General features: G+C 37.4%; 1 protein-coding gene across 4 annotated transcripts in view; it reads right to left on the minus strand.

Annotated features, from left to right (window-relative positions):
- The window catches only part of ANGPT1 (angiopoietin 1), a 185,051-nt gene that overhangs the window by 25,266 nt on the left and 138,157 nt on the right, over positions 1 to 21,628 (minus strand). For all 4 annotated transcript variants that reach the window (XM_035546446.2, XM_035546448.2, XM_035546449.2 and 1 more), the window contains one exon: positions 18,541 to 18,707. In XM_035546446.2, coding sequence (XP_035402339.1) covers positions 18,541 to 18,707 — 167 coding nt within the window. The remainder of the gene's footprint in view (positions 1 to 18,540; positions 18,708 to 21,628) is intronic.

The raw sequence follows: 21,628 nt of genomic DNA on the forward strand, positions 1-21,628 counted from the left end.
GAAATAACTTATTCCAAAAAATGTCACTGATGTTGAAATATCTCCTATAAGGAGACCACCTCCTGTGATTCACCTCATGGAAACATTTACACTTTTATACAGTGAAAATAAAATGCTGTCACTCTGATCAAGAATCATGCCTGATATTCCTTCACGTTGTGTATATGGGCTAAGGCTGCTGGCTAAAAAATCAATGAGAGAAACACTACCTTGCAGAATTACTGAGCTGAAATATCAAAACTGAAATTTTGTTTTTCTCAAAAACTTTTTTTTTTCTTAAATTGAATGTTGAATAAGGTGTAATGTCTAATCACCTTAAGAAATTATTTAAATACTGAATTGGAAATATCATCTAGATTGAATAAACTTTTTCCACACATTTCACAGAATCACAGAATCATCTAGGTTGGAAGAGACCTCCAAGATCACCAAGTCCAACCTCTGACCTAACACTAACAAGTCCTCCACTAAACCATATCACTAAGCTCAACATCTAAACATCTTTTACAGACCTCCAGGGATGGTGACTCAACCACTTCCCTGGGCAGCCCTTTCCAATGCCTAACAACCCTTTCAGTAAAGAAGTTCTTCCTAATATCCAACCTAAACCTCCCCTGGCGCAACTTGAGCCCATTCCCCCTCGTCCTGTCACCAGGCACATGGGAGAATAGACCAACCCCTACCTCGCTACAGCCTCCTTTAAGGTACCTATAGAGAGCGATGAGGTCGCCCCTGAGCCTCCTCTTCTCCAGGCTGAACAATCCCAGCTCCCTCAGCCACTCCTCATAAAACTTGATCTCCAGACCCCTCACCAGTTTCATCGCCTTTCTCTGGACTCTCTCGAGCACCTCCATGTCCTTCTTGTAGTGAGGGGCCCAAAACTGAACACAGTACTCAAGGTGCGGCCTCACAAGAGCTGAGTACAGGGGGACAATCACTTCCCTAGACCTGCTGGCCACACTGCTTCTTATACAGGCCAGGATGCTGTTGGCCTTCTTGGCCACCTGAGCACACTGCTTGGTCATATTCAGCCGACTATCAACCAATACTCCCAGGTCCTTCTCGGCCAGGCAGCTTTCCAACCACTCATCTCCCAGCCTGTAGCGCTGCTTGGGGTTGTTGCTCCCCACGTGCAGGACCCGGCACTTGGCCTTGTTGAACTTTATACAGTTGACCTCAGCCCATCGGTCCAGCCTATCCAGATCCTCCTGCAGAGCCTTCCTTCCCTTGAGCAGATCGACACATGCACCTAACTTTGTGTCATCTGCAAACTTACTGAGGGTGCACTCAATCCCCTCATCCAGATCATCAATAAAGATATTAAAGAGGACTGGCTCCAGTACTGAGCCCTGGGGGACTCCACTACTGAGCCCTGGGGGACTCCACTACTGACCGGCCTCCAACTGGATTTGACTCCATTCACCACAACTCTTTGGGCCCCGCTATCCAGCCAGTTTTTAACCCAATGAAGCGTACGCCAGTCCAAGCCACAAGCAGCCAGTTTCTTGAGGAGAATGTTGTGGGAAACGGTGTCAAAAGCCTTACTGAAGTCAAGGTAGACCACATCCACAGCCTTTCCCTCATCCACTAAGTGCATCACTTTGTTGTAGAAGGAGATCAGGTTCATCAAGCAGGACCTGCCTTTCATAAACCCATGCTGACTGGGCCTGATCACCTTGTTGCCCTGCAAGTGCTGTGTGATGACACTCAAGATAATCTGCTCCATGAGCTTCCCTGGCATTGAAGTCAAACTAACATGCCTATAGCTCCCCGGGTCTACCTTCTGGTCCTTCTTGTAGATGGGTGTCACATTTGCTAGCCGCCAGTCAACTGGGACCTCACCTGATAGCCAGGACTGCCGATAAATGATGGAAAGCGGCTTGGCCAGCTCTTCCACCAGTTCTCTCAGTACCCTCGGGTGGATCCCATCTGGCCCCATTGCCTTGTGTACATCCAAGTGCTGTAGCAGGTCACCAACCATTTCCTCATGGATTATGAGGGCCACATTCTGCTCCCCATCCCCTTCCACCAGCTCAGGGTACATTTCCACAGGCACAATAGCTAACTGAAATTGTGGGAGGCATTTTTAAAATACTTACACTATATTTTTTACTTGTGAAGAGCTTAACTGTACAGAAAAGAATCATTATTGACAGAACTGGTAATAGTCTACAATTAATTTTTCATCAATTTTGTTTGGATTATTTATACTTTGAAATTATTCTGTGCTAACAGTGCAATCTTACAATTGTGCTCCTTTGGGCATTTGCAGGTTTTGTTTTTGATTTTTTTCCAGTGTTAATGACCTAATGACCCTCTCAAATCATACTGCAGCATTGCTATAATATGTCTGGAATGGAATGAGTTTGTAACTGCCAACAGACTACAATTTAAAGAAATAACTTAATGAATAACACATTAAAATAAATATTTTGGGTTCTGCATGAGATTTTCAAGATTTATGATGGGATTCGTGTCAAGAGATATGTCCTTCCCACTGGGTGAATCTCAGAGGAAAATACAGATCTGTTTTTTCAGAACATTATTTTCAAATAAAATGTTCACTAGGATTTCCATTCACTTACCTATGTTTGTTCAGTCCTGATGGAGAAGCCAGTTCACAGTTTATGAATTTCTACTAATTAGATTAATGGGCTTAATTTGGTAGCTGAGGAAAATGACATTAGTAAACAGTAAAGGATATTGAAGAATTGCTTTATGGAAATGACAGGAAATGCAATTCTTTCCAAGTATGGAAAGAATATAAAGTTGTATTAAGGACAACATAATTGTCATGATCTCCTTCTTATCATAGCATATATTTTTATTTATTTATTTATTTATTTTTATGTCAGCCTAAAGAGTGTGCAACAGTAATGAAGCAAGAATGATTTGACCTTCAATGACAGCTCTGGTGGCCCTGACTCAGCAAAATACTTAGTATGTGCTTTAAAAAAAAAAAAAAAGAAAGAAAAAAAGAAAAAGAAATCGTGTCTAAGTGCATCGCTGAATCAGGGCCTAAGTCCACTTTGGGAAAAAAATAAAAAATAAAAAAAAATAAAAAAGAGGAGGGAAAAGAGAAGAAGAAAAAGGGCAAAGAGGAAGAAAGGCTTCCCTTACTCATATAGGATCATTTACATTGCAAGTATGATGATAAGTATTTTTTTTGTTGTTTAAAGATTATGACATTGAAAACAGGATGTAGACTGAAAATACATACCCAAGCATGTCCCTCCCCCAGACTGAATAATTTGCAACAGCTCTTGCTTGATCTGTTTACTCTTTATTGGCTCTATCCTACAACATACTATGCTCATTCTCTGGCCTTCTTCTCTATTATCGTACAAAGGTTGTACTTTCATTCTGATGGTAAGTACCTAAGAAAAGGTAACATTTTAAAAGTGACTGATACAGACTGTTTCTGTGCAATGTTTATAGTTATTTGAAAAATAAATATTAGCTTCACTGTTTGCTTGGTTTTCTGAATGCAAAATTTAGTTTAAAAAAATGCCAAAATGAGTTATGTGGCACTAAGACCTCTGTAGAAAAATATAAACAGACTGTTAAAACATATTTCAACTCCCTTGGCGTCATTTGTGGCTGATAAACAGTCATATATGAGTGAAAGGTTCACTGACTGTCACCCATTTATGATCCAAGTTTTTTGCTGGTGCCACACTGACCAGGCTAACAGTGATCAGCATGTCTTACATTTTTTTTTCCCCTAAAAACACAGGTCACGACCTCCTAAGAGTTGAGATTCAGAATAATGATTCTCTCATTCAGACACCATTGAGATAGGTACATAGAGGTTTTACTTCAATGCAACCAAATTACAACGCTAAATAAAACAAAATAGAACATAAAGGGTGCATATGCACTTGAGTTGAGTGTTATGAGCTGTTCCTGCACTACTTTTAAACTGAAAACACATCAGCCTCTAGTATCTGATGAAACAGAAGACTGGTTTTTCTGTGGCACAAGACACTCATTCATCTTTTTTTTTTTCTAGTTAGGCTTCCAATGTTATTGAGTACCTTTTTCCTTTGTGATAATGAAGAAAATTTATTTTAACTTTGCAGACCAACCAACCAACCAACCAACCAACCAAAAAAAAAAAAAAAAAGTACACTGCGTCAGATACCAGAATACGTCTGTACTCTGATGTTCAAATTTGATCTATTTGTAGGTTTATGTGAAGTTGTAGCTCTGTAGACATGGTGTATGCCTTCAGTTTTTGCTCTAACTCATCAACTGCATTGCTGCTGTGGAACAAATAATGTATAATAAAACTTTTTATTCCTTTCACTTCAGAGGGAGACATGGCAAAATCAGCTGTGATTCTGTTCAGTAGGGAAGACAAAGTAAAACAAAACAACAAACTCTTTACGACTGATTTAGCTACTGACTCCGGAAAAAGCTGGGATGATCCCTTTCTCAAATTCTCTTCAAGCCTCATAGGTACACTCTGCTTTTTAACTCCTGAAAAAATCAAATTCACAGAAAATAACACACTGCTTTGCTGGCACTATCCTGAAAATACAGTAAATCAGGGCAGAAAGTGTTCTCAGAATCAGGGCTGATAATGATAGGAAAAAAAAAAAAAAGAACCTAGAGTTGGTTGGCTGTGCAGTTGGTAACATACTTTGGAGAATTTAACCACGAACATACTAGATTAAATAAGGGTCACTATAAGAATTCCTACATGTTTTTTTGCAGGCAGATGAAAGCTTAGTCTGTTGGGTCTCTGAGCAGACATGAGCTCATTCTGCCCACACTCCATCCTGGCTGGAAGCTCTACTGTCGCAATAAGCACGACACTGAGCCCACTCAAGGGCAGCATATATTAGCTTGGGCTTGGTGCCACATAGCCAGGTCTGTCCAGCTTCTGTTTAGCTCAGAGAGTGGGCAGAGAGAACCAACCCCTATGCGGGCACAGAAAGTGAACATCACTGTTGGAATCTCTACAGAGATGTCCTCCAGTCCATACCATTCCTTGCTTCCACATTGTGGAGATTTTAAGTTTGAACTTTCAGCTAATGAAAGGTGAAACTAATCTCATGTCTGTCAGGGTGGGGTTCCATTTAGTAAACCAGAAAAATGTGGATGTTTCAGAAAACCTTCCAAACTATTACTTTTTTATCTGGAGATATTATCACTAAATGAATTATTATCACTAAATAAATTATTAATAATCTTGTCAACACTTAGGGGTCAAGTTCACTTTTATAGAAAACTTGGTCATCCACAGGAAGATACTCGTCTAACTGAAATCCTTTAAGGACACATCTCATTGGATGTATCCACATTCCATTCTTTTTTGGCCCAGCTTGGAAAAGTCAGTTTCTTCAGGTTTGACTACAGTTACGACAAGAACAATGTACAGGTTAAATCGTTTGAGCTGGACCTGTATCTGGATCTTGAAAATGCTTTCCATGCCATTATATAATACTAGGAAGAATGATATAATCATGGAATCTGCATTAAAGAAACCTAACTTTTACTGAGATACTTTTCTCATCACAGAATCACAGAATCATCTAGGTTGGAAGAGACCTCCGAGATCACCGAGTCCAACCTCTGACCTAACAGTAACAAGTCCTCCACTAAACCATATCACTAAGCCCTACATCTAAACATCTTTTAAAGACCTCCAGGGATGGTGACTCAACCACTTCCCTGGGCAGCCTATTCCAATGTCTAACAACCCTTTCAGTAAAGAAGTTCTTCCTGATATCATTTTACTTCTGAATTTTACTTCTTTTACAGTCATTTCATGTTTGTGCCCTTGAACTCAAAGGTTCATTATGCTGTAATGTTAAATCATCAGTGTACCAGTGATTTGCAACCAGTAATGAAAAAGTCTAAATGCTCACAGTGTGATACTGTTTCTATCTATACCTTTGGACATGTCCTTCTTACACATCTCTCTTACACTTGGTGCACAAATTTGCACTATGGTAATCAACATTTTGATGGTCACTATAAATATTATAGAATTTTAACACTTCTGGCCTAAGTAAAGACCTAAGTAAATTTATAGAATGAAAAAGTAGCAACAAGAATTCTCAAGTGCTGATTAAGAAAACTACTGTAACATTTAAAATTTTTGTGCTATTTAACTTGTTATTAGAAATAGAACCAACGGAAGACATTACTTATGTCCCTGTGATGGACAGCCTGAATTTAAATGCCATCTAATCTTGAAGATGTCTGGATATCCTACACAGCATAGTTTTGATATTAAAAAAAAATTCCTCATAGGAACAAATATAGTGACAAATATGCAGAAATATCTCAGCTTCACAAGGTTCTTTTATTCAGGAACTGTTTCATGTCAAAGCCCGACTAAGAAAAAGAAATTACTTTGACTAGATGTTTCTAGTTTCTACAATACGCTAAATTCGACTCTAATACAAATATTGGTAGGTTGAAGATCTTTGTAAATGTTTCAACAGGAGAGGATTAAAGAAACACAGAGCCCCTTTTGCCATTGTTATTGGATAAGTGGGAGCTGTTACCTTGATGTTAATGAAGTCCATTGGCACTAGGATTTTATAAACATTGCTAAAATACTTGTTTTACACTCATGCTTAATACAAACATATAGGGATGGCATAAAGAAACAGAGGCTTAAAAGGGAGAAACACTGTACAGAAATAACTAAGTATTACTCATCAAGATAATCCTATCAAAATGACAGTATTTTACATTGGAAAACAGAAAAAAAAAAAAAAAAAGGCCATTAGCTTATAAAAACCCATTCAGCTTTCTCCAAAGTGTCCCTGTTCATGCTTTGCCTGTCCCAGATAGCTGGGATATAGCTGGTGAAATCCCCACTGAATTACAACTTGTAAGTTGAACAAGTAAGATCACTACTGAGTTTACGTAAGTGTTTTTCTGCAAACATTTACATACATTAAAGACTTCTCACAGATTTGTGTGCATATGTGGCAGCCCTCAGTGTGGTTTCACTATAGTGTTCTTGCTTTCCATGATATTACTTTCACACACAAGTCTAACATTTTTTTTTTCTGTACAGATAAGTACCAGGTAAGAAGTAGTAGAGCCACCAGTGGTCCTTCTGCTCTACTTTTCATATAACAATTTACTGTTCCAAGTTGATACTCCACACATAAAAGTTGTGGTTTCTATTCACTCAGCAAGAGAAGGGTTTAAAACCACAAAGATTCCCTCACAACGGTGATGTAACCGGCAACATGTGTCCTACTGCAAAAAAAAAATAAAATTGTTCAAGATTCACTGAGTCTTGGAGTGCAAGTATAAGCAGAGTTGTTTGTACAGTGTTCAGAGTTTAGGGATACTCCTCTCTGTTTCATACCATATTTGCATCATTTAATCAAAGACTAGTAATTCAAAGTAAGACATAACCTGTGGAGCAGGGAGCACAATCTTATATTTCCCACTCCCACCTCATTGACAAGTGATATCTCACCAAGTACCTACCATCCACTGATCAGTGAATTCCTTCCTGCGTACTATCAGAGATTCAATGAAGAGCCTTTCCCCTTCAGCACGTATTGCTGCTTTCTCTTGGGAAACAGTAACTGTGCTCTGGATTCTGTCTAGTAAATGAAAGGTTTAGCCCATTTTTTTTTAATTATTATTACTATTTATTTTTTTTTGAGTAAGACAGGACATTGTCTGCTACATTCAGGCCATGGGCTGTGAATCATCAGTGGATGTAAATGCCTTGCTATTTTCAGAATTTACTAATGGTTAACTCTAGGCAGTTCTCTGCTCCACATGTTGCCTGATTTGGCTTTCAGTCTAAGGAGCTTATCTCTCCCTAGGCATGCAAAGAGAATTGAGTGTCCCAGTTAGGGTCCTGCAGTCTGTTCCTATAGCCCAACAGCTTTAATATTAGCACTGGAAATAAAGATTTAATCTCATCCACCTGTAAGAAACCATGTCTGATTTGTGTATAAGTACTTAAATTCACTAAATCCAGGATGATGTTTAAGTCTAGTAAATTGTTACAAACCCCTTCTTTTTTTCTTGCCTTAAGTTATCAGTAGCTTGAATTGATGTGTTTATTTTATTGTAGATAAGCTTTTTGGGAAAATAAGATACTTTTGTTCTTACTCATTTTATTTTCCTTTTTTTTAAAAAAGAAAAAAAAATGCGTGTAGGAGCCTGGAGGAAGAGATAATGACATGCCCACTATGTTCCACAGTGATAGCTTTGGTGGAACATATTGGAAAACAAGCTTCTGTCCAGCTATGCAGTTGAAATGCCCTAAAACACCAAAGGAAAGAAAAGTTTCTAAAAATATAAGAGCACAATCAAATGTAATTATTGAAAACTTCTTATTAATAACCTACCAAAAAAAAAGAAAAAAGGGAAGATAGCTTCTGTAGCTACAAGAAAATATGGATATATGAATATATGTATGAATATATGAAGAAGAGTTAATTCACTTTTGGTGAAATAAGTATATCAATCTGGAGAAGGTAATTGGAAATTAACCAGTTGAGAAAAAAAATATGGAAAAACAAGACTGAAGACAGCAGCAATTTAGAGGCAGCTTGAAAGTTCTAATAATGAAAATTGACTAATAAATATTTATGTTCTGTTGATGGGTAAGTGGATACACAGAAATGGTTTGGTCACTGTTATGTTAGATATACTCTGAGTAACTCACACTTTGGCTTTGGTTTTATCCTGGAAAGCAGGTAAAGCAAGTGAAATACTTTAGTCCTAAAGTCTCAAGGAAAGAATCTCTCAGAGTTTATGGGATACCTTTTCTGTCTTTATGACATATCCTAGATATTGATGCATTATAGAGTTCTAGAGCTGTCTGTGACCAAAACAAGGCATGAAATGAAATATTAGGGGCTTCTAATGGTGTTTTTTACAGATACAGTCTGTACTGAAAATACAAACTTGTATTTTCATAATTGTATACAGAACTGTATATAATTGTATACAGAATTTAATTTCTATATAAAAACTGTACTATTTCCAGGCTGACCTTACATATATGAACGCTCATTTGGAGTTCCTAAAAAAAGGAGTTTTTTTCTATTGTCTGAAATGCAAAAAAAAGAAAAAATATTGTGATTGATTGATTTTGAAAGTTGAGGAAGTTTGTGCTCTTTAAAGTATATTACTGTAACTGAGTGTATAGACCCTCTTTATCAAAAGGGCCTGAAGACTAATACTAGCCTTCATTTTACTTGGGATTAGAATCATACAATCATTCAGGTTGGAAAAAAAACTCTACAACCGTCTAGTCCAAGGCCCTGCTATAATTGCCCCAGAGAGTTGTGGTCAATGGTTCCATGTGCAGTTGGATGTTGGTGATGAGTGGTGTCCCTCAGGGATCACTCTATCAAAGGGAATAATACATGTTCTGTGCATGAAATTATTTTTTCCTATGACAACTATAATGTACCACATTCCTTAATACAAATTCAATGTAATTTTTTATTTTTTTAAAAATTTCTCACTTTTCAGGATAGCTAAGTTATAGTTAGAGAAAAGTAAACATCACTGCCTTTCTGCCATGTGAAAATGAACTATGTTAGTACAATACCTCATTGGTAGTTCTATAACAATTTGTAGTTCTTGGAAAATCAACTATTATACTTCATATAGACAGATACAGTTTGAATATCTGTTATCCCAGAATCATATCATAGGGTTGGAAGGGACCTTGAAGATCATCCAGTTCTGACCCCCCTGCCATATGCAAGGATGCTACCCACTAGATCAGGTTGCCCAGGGCCTTGTCCAACCTGGCCTTGAACACCTCCAGGGATGGGGCATGCACAGACTCTCTGGGCAACCTCTTCCAGTGCCTCACCATCCTCTGAGTGAAGAATTTCCTCCTAACTTCTATCCTAACTCTCCCATCTTTTAGTTTAAAACCATTCCCCCTGTCCTATAATTATCTGCCCATGTAAAAAGTTGCTCTCTATCATTTTTATGAGCTCCCTTTAAGAATTGAAAGACTGCAACGAGGTCTCCCCAGAGACTTCTCTTCTTCAGGCCGAACATGCCCCGCTCTCTCAGCCTTTCTTCATAGGAGAGGTATTCCAGCCCTCTGATCATCTTCATGGCCCTCATCTGGACCTGTTCTAACAGCCACATCCTTCTGGTGCTGGAGGACCCAGACCTGGGTGCAGCACTCCAGGTGAGGCCTCACAAGGGCAGAGTAGAGGAGGACAATCACCTCCCTCCACCTGCTGGCCACTCCTCTGTGGATGTAGCCCAGGATGCCGTTGGCCTTTTGGGCTGCACACACGCACTGATGGCTCATGTCAAGCTTTTTGTCCACCAGAACCCTCAAGTCCTTCTCTGCAGGGCTGCTCTCAATGAATTCTTCTCCCAGTCTGTCCTCATGTCTGGGATTGCCCCAACCCAGGTGCAGCACCTTGCATTTAGCCTTGTTGAACCTCATTAGGCTTACATGGGCCCAATACTTAAGCTTGCCCAGGTCCCTTTGGATGGCATCCCTTTCTTCTGTTGTATCAGCTGCACCACTCATCTTAGTGTCATCTGCAAACTTGCTGAGGGTGCACTCGATCCCACTGTCTTTGTCACTGATAAAGATGCTAAACAACACTGGTCCCAAGACAGACCCCTGAGGGACACCACTCATCATCGGCCTTCACCTTAACATAGAACCATTGACCACATCTCTCTGGGTATGGCCTTCAAGCCAGTTCTGGCAGGGTCATGGCTTCATGGCTGCAGCCCATGCTTTATCTTCAGTCAAACACAGCAGATAGTCACTAAATTGTGCAGATCTGCCTGTTACGTAGTTTCAGGGTAATAATAAAGAATGATGCACCACTTCACAGAGGGCCTATTTTGCTAAAATGAATGTCTTCTTTATTCTTGGAGAGAATACATGGGACAAAATGCTTTAGTGATGGCAAATGTTTCCTCCTCCCCACGTAGCAACCCACCAAAATGGGTGTGGGGCATGGGGGGAAGAAGTAAACTACTGCCTTACCTACCATTCAACAGAGCCTTCTCCTCTTCCCCTCAGGAGCTGCAGATCATCCCTCTTCTATTTATTTTCATCATTCTCTCTTACTATTCAATTGCCCTTCACTGTTCCATCATTCCTTTACAGTATTCACTATACATGCATTCTCATTATATTCCTCCTTAACACAGAACACTTCTCTCCATTCCTGTCCCAGGATAGTCAGGGCTATGGCACAGTGAACTACAAATGAGCTTTATGAAGTTAGAGGTGGGAAATGATCAGCTGTGAATAGATTGCATACACGGAGATTTATGTGGATTAAGTTACATTTTATTATTCATAAAATCCTCAAGAATATTTGCATCAACTTTCAGTTAGTCAAAGAAAATATAATATATCTTTCCTGCTTACATTTGGAGATACTGCATGGACTGTCAGTGAGTTTTAGTCACTGATATCATATAGCAATGATATGACACTGGCCTGTTTCCAGAAAGACTGATGGTTAATGGGCATCAGATTGAATCTCTGCATTTGCAGTATTTCAACTTCATGGAATATCATTGGACTGACAGTGTTCTTAAACAGAAAAAGTTATTTCAGCCAGATATTTATATATACATAGAGATATTAAATCTTTGTTCCATATTATCTATTTTATACCATGGCTTGGTGAAAAAAATGTTAAATATATTTTAAAAACATGTAAAGTATGTATACCACAGATATCATTCTGACCGTTGATAGAATTTTTGCATGGGTATTTCCTCTGAAGCAGACTTGAAAATTGAATTTTAAGCTTCCAGAGAAACATGAATTACTATGGGTTCAAATTTTTGTGCCATGTCTATTTTTTGAGTTATTATGTAGATTTCTTATTTTCATATCAGGCTGGGGTCTGGGCACAGAATTTGTGTTTATTTTCTTGCTTTGCTACAGATTTCATATGTGTCCTCCACTGTACTTTTTCTTCCCCAAACGCCTTTGAAGGTTTACTGTGATACTAACAAAGAAGCTAAGCAGATGGCTCAGAAAAACTTCCAAGTCAGGCTGATTCCCTGTTTTACTTAAATTACTAGAGTGACAAAAGAACAAAATGTTGCTTATGCTAAATGAATCACTGAAAAACCTGGGTAATAGCAAAGAACAATAATATTTAAAAGTGAAGTTTTGTACACTGAGGAGAGTAACACTAGCTTGTTAATGTCCTGCTTGTGAGACAGCAATAGATTGCAGAATGTTTTTTAGAATAAACATAAAAGCAGGTGTCCCCATAAAAATCATGCTTTAAAAATAATATCTCCTTTTACCTATTACAGCATTTGCACTGGTAGAATTTAAAAGACTGTGCAAAAATATTTTTCCCCAATTTACTAAAGAAAAGTGAGATTTTTTTTTTCTTTTTGTACCAAATTTCAGCTTTAGTTCAACAATGGTGATTAAATAAATCATTAAGTTCCACCTTAAACAAGCAAACAAAAACAATATTCAAAAACTAACAATACATCAAGACCTCTGGCTCCAGGCTACCTACCTAGGTTGCCTAAGAAAACAGACAGACATTATACTATTGCTGAAACTAAATATACGAACTCTTAAAAAAGCAAGAGCTAAAAAGTCCACTAAAAACTCTCTGCTACCAGCTCCCATAAAGTTTAAAGATCACTAGTTTACATTGAACAACTGATCTGGTTTCCCAAAGCAAAAACTGGAGAGAGACAGTATTTTGGGGAGTTTGGAAACTTTGCTCCCTAGATTAGTATGAAGCACAAGACCACATCAGTGGTTTGAAATGATTTGAAGTCCAGTTTGCAACAAATTCCATCAACTGCTTGCCTCTGAGAACCCCATACATCTACATCTACATCTTCCCTACGTAACTGATATTCCCCTGTCAACTTGTCTCTTGCTTATTATTGACACCTTAAGTTAATGGTCTCTGTTCATCCTGAGTTCTCACTTCTGTCTTCAGCAATCTCAAAGTCCTGTCCACCTAGCAGCACTGTCTTATCATTTAATCATATTCCTCCATGAATAGGACCAGAGGTAGTCAGTCTTTGCAGTGATGGAATCTTTTCTAAATAACAGAATGACTAAATACTAGAATACATTGTCATAGGGTATATTGGGAGGGTATATTCAATCTCTTTAAGGATTCTGAGGTATAACCAGTCTGGCCAATTTAAGGTTTTATTTCTCCCATTCTCCATCCCATGCCTTGCTCCCCCATGCTGCTCCTGCACCATGAGTAGCAAAACCAGATGTGTGTGCAGCCTGATTTTTTTGCTGTTCAAAATCCAGCATCAGCAAATCTTCTTTCATTGACTAAAGTGTAGGATTATGAAGTGTGGTGCCCAAAATTCCAGCACATTCTTACTTTTCCTGGTTAATTCTGGAGTGTCTGAGGACACAGGTCAGCATATATCTGTATAGCTCCTAAAAGCAGCTAACAACGTTGACAGAGTATCAAGAGTGCACAATTTAGGTTCTACATAGGAAAAGAGGAGAGGCTACGTGTCTTCTGAGAATCTCTTCTAACTTAATTTTTTATAGTTCCATGAATACATTTTTTGACTTAAATTAAGAAACACCACATTAAATGAGGGCTTTTAAGATTGGACTCATCTTACTCTATGGAGATTTTACTTGACACAGGGCAAGACTTGCAGAGATGGTCAGAGAGAGTTTTCACTTTTTTTACAGGCTGCCCTGTGTTTAATCTTTTTGTGTAAATAAGAAGCCTAAGGATGTTCTAAAGGAAATCAATCACTTTGATACTTCCAGGCTATTGAAGCTTTCACATGAGGTGCAACATTGGTTTTCCTGTTTCAGTTATTTAACGTCATGCATTTGCTGTTTCAGTGTATACATTCTTATCTCAGATTTCTTCTTTACAGTCATCATCTGGGATAAATAGATTTTATTCTGCAATCCCAGAAACCCTTTTGGAGCTGTCTCATTTTGAGAAAGAAACAAGTATATTTTTAACATACATGTGTTCAGCATTATTTTTTTAATCATAGATTCTTTAGGCTAATAAAAAGTAGTAAAGAGAATACAAACAGCCTGGAGAAAAAACAGAACCCTCTGAAATCACCAATTGGGAGTAATCCAGAGTGAATCGAACTTCGCAAAATGTTGGGATTGGATTTTGGAAAAACAGCATGAAAATGATTATCCATATTTTCTTAGACATCTTTTATCAGTTTGTGGGTTTTTTTTTTTTTTCAATCATTTTCTAACTTACTCTATTCAGATGCTAGACCTAGAACTTTTATAATATTTTTTTGTGTCTTCCAAATGTATAAGGTACTGCTATAGCATGCATGAAAGACATTCAACTTCTCGAGCTTTTCCTTTCATTTCAATAACCTTCCTCTGTTTCAGATTTCCTTCATCTACTGCCCAGACCAACTTGGAAATTTGTCTCTTTACTGGTTATTACTCAGTTAGCTTGTATTATTTGAAACTAATATAGAGTACAGTTGGTTTACAATTATTTACTTTTGCAAACAGTGTTGAAGAAGCAACATTTAATGTGGGTCACCAGCAGAAAATCCTAATAGCTTCCAAAATAAAAGAGCATCTAATTTGTTTGGAAGAATAATTTCAAATTATCAGTCAGTGAAGTTTTGAAAAGGTATGCTGTTCTGTGTTTGAGGTATTGAAAGCAAACATGGCAAACGCCTGACAACTGACAACTGTGAAAGAAAGGCACTGCATGCAGAAGGTTGTGAACTGTGCTTTACAACTTCAGAGGGATTATTTAAATTCATAATGGCAGCTCCTCTGATAAAGGGAAAACAGTATCCTCTGAAGAGTGGCCAGCTGTTGAGCGCTCAATAATCAGGCTTTTATTTGGCTTCCCTTCTGGAGTTGCTTTTATCAAAGATAGTGATGCTGGCAAACAAAATAAAGTGCTGTTATGTCATAGATACATTTTTGTAATAATTTCTGGAAGAGTCCAATATAACTTTGTTTTGCAAAATGTCTGTTGGACATATATCTGTCTGGATATAGGCCCTAGTACATTTGTCAAGCATAAAAATTAAGTTAGATTTGTATGTGTCTTCCAAATCATTATTTCCAGAACTGTCAGCCTGTTTCTTGCTTGTTTTCTTTAAATATTCAGATATGTTTGAGTAAAAAATATTGATGAATTCATCTGAAACTGCAAGGGCCAACAGAGATGGACAGAGCCTTTTGACATCTTCATGTTTCCCTCTCTGTTTATTCCAGAATAACGTGTATGGAATTGATTTCCCGTTCCCTGGACAGAGGATCTTCATTAGTACCTTAAGGAGGCCATGCAGACAGCTCGAGCCAAGTATATTCCAGCCTTTAATTGGACTACGAAGTAGAACAGGAACCAGAACTGCAGTCACTGTTCTCAAGATAAATTCCTACTGATTTTTGTGTATATGTGACTTGAACATGGGTAGCAGAATTCAGCCTTGTTTCCTAATCTTATATTTTTTTGAGGCTTGCACACACGTTCTGATTTAATTTCTGCACTTTTGAAATACATCCCTTTTGTTTTTTCTGGTTTAGGAAGAAGAAATTTTGTGGATCAGTTTTCACAATTGTTTCCACGTTCAGAAAATATGGTTTATACTGCCAAAAGATGTCCCTTTCTTCTAATGAAGGAGGGTTTACTTTCCTTTCTTGAATACCTCCCTGTTCCTATAGACATATTGGAGACCTACAGTTACTCAGGATGATTTTCCAGGGCTATGCTGATGTCCATCAACATGTTAAACCTAATCTGTTTAAGAAATCTCCAAGAGTCTGTCTCAACAGCCGTGATGGAGAAACAAATTCTATGCCCAAGTCCTTTAAGGGCCTTTTGTTTGAGGCACAAATGACCAAGGACATATGAAGAAAGGTTACCTATTGGGCTAAGGCTTGCTCTTTGGCCTTGAAATTAACTGGCTCACAATATCCTTGTCTGTATGGTTTGGCTTACCAAAAAAACTAACATGGACTTGCTCACAGTGTATACTGGGAAAGTCACTGCCCCCTGGGGTCCCCCAGTTGTGTTCAGTAATTGCCTGGATATGTACTGTTTAGATCAGGCTAAAACTATTCCAGGAAAAGGACAAGTAATTAAATATACATAGGCATATAAATATACATAGCACATCCTTTCTTAAGCCCATGTCCTGGTCCTGGTTTGTTGTTAGCACCTGAGGCAGACTCAGGTCACAGTACACAGCAGAGTTCCCAGGCTGTTGGAGGGAAAACAACACAGCTCCTCTCCAAAACTTCTTGCCTTTTCTTCTACTCTAGGCACTTCACATGAACTTATGATAGGCAGACATCCCTTAGGCATTTCCAAGTTGGTCTACTGTATTACCAGAAGTGCAGCACAGAATTTTAAAAGAAAAGAAATACATTGCCATGAATAAACCCAGATGAGTCATGAAAAGAAATCCTCCCTTAACATGTGTAAACATAAGTTAAATTTTCTATACCATTCTGATCCCTAAATCATCCATGTAGGCCCTCTTCAGTCCAGAATAAATGTGAGCAAAAAATTATGCTATTTTTTTAATGACTTCAACCATTTTAATTCACAGTCCTGGCATCTTCTCTGATTTTCACCATAATTTTTAAAGCTATGTGTAATTCTGTCCTTTGACACTTTTCCTTACTTGACAAGTATTTCTCCCATTTTTTCCTCTTATTTTTGAGCATCTTCTTCAAACGTGTAAGACACACATAATCCACTTTTATACTGTTTACACTTCTTTAGAGCCTTTGTATTGAGAGATGTCCTATACTTGTTTTTACTCTTTGCCTAAGAGTGCGTCAGAATGATTCACCTTCCTGAATCAGCAGAATCACTGAATCCTTCCTGAAACCTGAATCATTGCCTCCAGCAACCTGTGTGCCTTCATTACTGCAGAAGCTCTTCAGAGGTTCTTGGTGTTTGAAGAGAGTGTCTTCAGGGTTCACAGTGCACACCACTACACAGTCAGCTCTGAGCACCCATGTCCTTTAAGTCAGGGGGTGAGCAGGGAGTTGACAGGATATGCCTTATTCCAAAGAACCCAAAAACATCAAAAATGAACCAGATAATTCACATCCTTAAAGTTCCCATTTCTCACCATGGAATTCAAAATTAAAGATGATCAGATCAGATGCAATTTTGTTTAAATAGCTTTAGATGTATCTCTAACTGAACCTGTTGTCTCATATGTTTCACTTGAACAGCTTTGAGGCTCAGAATTCCGGTTAGTCTCCAGTACTGCTTCTGCTTGACACACACTAATCTGAATATTTACATTTGTACTCTCTCAGAAGCAAACTAATTCATACCACTTCTCATACTTTCTTCTCAGAGCACCATACAGTATATCATACAACCCTGAGCCCTGTATTATGCAGTTCCAATTACAGAACAGTCCTTTGTGTGCCATGGGATAGCCTTTGCATTACATGGGAGCAAAATTCATACAGGCTGCTTCTAAATATAGTCTATACTCTTATACACCATGCAGCAATGTTGTCTGACAAACTCAATAGGACAGAGATGCTATTCTGTGTCCCACCTGGGTAGATTCCTGTCAGCAGAAAGAGCTAATTGCTCTCACTTCCATTTCTGGAGACTGTGCAGGGAGTGTGCAATAAGCATTTCTGAGAATCATGTTACTTGAATTTAAAAATCTGAGTATCAACCCAATTTCACACGCTGTGACTTGGATGTTTAGTTTTCAAATGTATTGGTTTCTCTCTTAAGTCTTATGATAACTAAATGTGCTACAATAAATAATTTAGGATTTTTTTTTGTTTCATTTTTCTTCTCCAAGGTCATATTGTCTGTTCACAGGAAGCGGTGATAGAAAAAAATAACCACTTAGGTCATCCATATCAATTTTTTCACCAAGTGTTTCATTTATTTTTTCTTCTTTTTTATTTTAATAATCAGACTACGTTTCCTACTTTTTTTTTTCAACCTATTTTTCTTTTTCCTTAAAAATTTTCTAAGAAAAATAAGTATTATTAGAAGAAATTTTAACTTCTTATGACGTTTTCAAACTATAATAAATGTTATGCTGTTACTAATAAGTCAAGGCTACCCAGTGCCTGACACTTGGTTTTGTGTTTTGTATCCTCTCAGTAAAATCCAGCATTCTCTTTTTATTTTTCCTTTGCACTAAATTTTGGGTTGGAATTATCAGATATTCTAACAGCATTTTTTGGTATTTTTTTCTGTCTCCATTGTTTCACTCAACATTTCTGAGGCAGAAATATTTCAAGTTGTAATAGAGAACCCATATTTTTTTCTAGTTAGTAAGTTAGACATCTGGTGCTCTCAGAATGTTTTAAAAGTTATACATTGTTTTTAGCAGTTCTTCCAGTTGGTGCAATTAATTGATCACCCCTTGTTCTCAGATGTGTCAGTTTAGTCTAACCTTCCAACCCCAAGAAATCAGATTTCTACTTTTTTTTTTTTTAGCATCTTTTTCACTTTAGATGAAAATCATATTACAATCCTTTCTCATATTTAGTAGGCAAACAATGAACAAGATTTATCACTCAGCAGAGTCAAAAGAATTTCAGGAGATACTTACCTGTAATTCTGCTTTTCATTTCCTATGTGAAATCTGTCATACTGTGAATATGCCCGGTTTCCTTCCCAGTCCATTAATTCAATTCTTAGAGAATATTGCCTCTGACTTGTTATTGCAAAGATAAATTCATTCCCCAGCCAATGTTCACCTGATGGGCTACCAAAACCCTAGAAAAAAAGTTGGCAAAATAAATAGATGTAATTATTGTAATTGGTAGAATCTTTATACAATAATAAAATCATTATTGCATTTTACCTTTACATTCTAGTTACTGGTCACAAGATATTAATAGCATGATGCAACATCCTTAAATGGCAATATTGAACAGTCAACTTCTATAATACATTTCATATGATGCTATAACTAATTAGCATTAAGACAATTAAACCAAAACAGAATTCTGCTATACACTATAAAAGGTTTAAAAGAGACTAATCTAGATTATACCCTGAATTCAAATTAGCTGTGATTAGCCTGGATTCAAATTAGCTCATGCTTTAATCCCTAAAAAATAAATTAATGTAAATTAATGTACCTCTGCTATGACTGTCTGTCACAACTGAAGGAAGGAGGAGGGTTTTGGTTTAAAACCCTTTTTTGTATATAAGACCTGTTGGACAGGACACTGCCTGTGAAAGATCCCGTTATAATACGTATTTCTCTCATTCTTAATCTATTAAGGGTCATATTGTCTAAGATTTTATCTACTATAAAGCTTATTTTTCCTCATCCTGCTGAGGTGGCATAAGATATCTGTTATATGTGTTATTTCATTTTAAGATCTTTAACTTAAGGAGTTAGGAATATTTCTATAGACTATCCAAAGCACAGGAAAGCATACTGTAACTTTATTTTCTAAGCATGAAAAATAAGCAATAGTAGAAAATTTAAGGTACTTAATTCTCCTCACATTTCATATATTCAGATGGTCTTATTTCCAATTAAGCAAGATATCCACTTTTCAAACATGGAAAAATAAAGAGAAAGTGTGACCATTTTTCAAACTGCACTCTTAGACTGATATTTTTGTGCATCTTCCAGGTTTTAAAGTTGTATAAATTTTAATTAATGTTTTACCATATTAAATTTAAAGTTTCCATTAATGTAACGAATTTAATTTACTATATATTAAAATTACTGTTCTTTATAAACTATTAGTTTAGTCACACATGGGAACTGCTAGCTTCATTTTTTTTTGTCCTCTTTAAACAGTAGATATTAAAATTGTAATCTATTTCTATGAAGATCTACTTCAACATGACTAGCTCATGCTTATTCATATTTCTCAAGCTAGGAAAAATGAGAACTGGAAACGTGCTGGTTTGCCTATACTGATATCCCAAGAATGTTTGTAGAAGACCCTTGTGAAATTTTCCTAATCAAATGAAATGAAAGATTGGATTACATTCTTGTCTTTGATGCAATTCACCCTCTGTTGCTAAGTTGTGACTGTCAGATATATGAAAGAAACAACAGAAAAGAACAGTAAAACATTTCTGCTTTTGGAGCAGACTAGACTGCATCCAATCTCAAGTATTTTCTTTCATCATTCACAATGGTACATTTCTCTCTGTAATAACAATTGAAATTTACTCCCAGTTTCAAATCACAAATTAAACCACGTGATCTGTCATTAATTGATTCATTGCAATTTTCAAGAACAAATGTGAACATTTCCAGAGGGCACTTATTTTTTAAAGGAGGGCAATATGAAAAGACTTCTTTTGGACTAGAAGTTAGGGAAATATGTCTGTAAGAAACATTGGAAAGAAATCAACATCATGTACGATGTTTTAGTCACTCCTAATGTGAGATGGAAACACTGAAAATACAGTCCTCTCTCATTTGCATTCCTCTTTCACTGTCCAGGCTCCAGCCTCAGCTAGTTGGGGCATATGAGGATGAAATCCTGCCTCCCCAGTAGGTGTGCTGCCCCTGTTTGAAGCTGCATCATAGCTAAGACTTTACTCAAGCAAAGCACAAGTATCTTAGCTGTAAACTTCTAAAGAAAATGAATTTGAAAACCTTGGACTGTGATGAGTCTCAGAGAAGACTCAAACTGAAATATAGAAGGATACTATTATTTGGCATTTCCTTTCCCGCACGTTATTTAATTACGTCCTCCTTTTCAAATAGATAATTTCCTATTTAAGCCCCTGTAAATTTGGTTGTAGCTAATCCTGTCAAAACCTTGCTTTGACCACATCAGTCTCACAGTGTGAGCCCTGCTCCGCAAGCTTTCCCTTAATGATGCGTCTGTATCTCTAACCTACTGCTTTGATTGTATTTACATACATATTTGACTTTGTAAATACTTCCCTAAAATACAAGGGCTTGTTCCTCACCAGCATAAATAAAAATGCAGCTGAATAGCTTTCAACCTTTTATACTTGTTCCTTTGGTCCTTTTATAGAATCATAGAAAGGTTTGAGTTGGAAGGGACCTTATAGATTATCTCATGCCAACCACACTGGAACACCTCCCATTAGATCAGGTTGTTCAAAAACATTTCATCTCCTTGACTTATCTCTCTGCCCTGTGACTCTCACACATGGTCACTCCTGTTCCAGAAACTTTGGCAGTGCCACACCAGAGCACCCAGTGGTTGATCTCTGATCAACATCTTTTGCCCATGGTCACTGCCACTTGTCACAGAGGAAGGGAAAACATGCTTTGCGGTGACTACCCTGCAGATGCTTTTCCCCCCTAAAATCCAGAAGTCAGAAGTTGGTTTATCATTGAAGCATAGGTGTTTATATACCAGCTAAAATATATTTCTTTGATATCTGTATGGTTTCTTATTCACAAAAAATATATTGTTCCTATCAGCTCTCTCCCTTTAAAAGAAGATTTTCAGGAAATCCTTTCTCCCATTTTCCCAGTGCTGGCAAGCAGAGGGGGCTTCCCTTTGAACTGTGGCTTTATTGAACTATATTTGTCTTATCTTATTTAGATTACAGCCTATTCAGGATGTAATACATGTGGCTTTTTTAACATTGTGTTCCCATATGTGTTCTACATAAACTCCAGACACCGTATATAATTATTCTGAAATAATAATAATTTTTCTTCACATTTACACTTTCTT

Source organism: Cygnus atratus, chromosome 2, assembly GCF_013377495.2.
Source record: "Cygnus atratus isolate AKBS03 ecotype Queensland, Australia chromosome 2, CAtr_DNAZoo_HiC_assembly, whole genome shotgun sequence".
Lineage (NCBI taxonomy): Eukaryota > Metazoa > Chordata > Aves > Anseriformes > Anatidae > Cygnus > Cygnus atratus.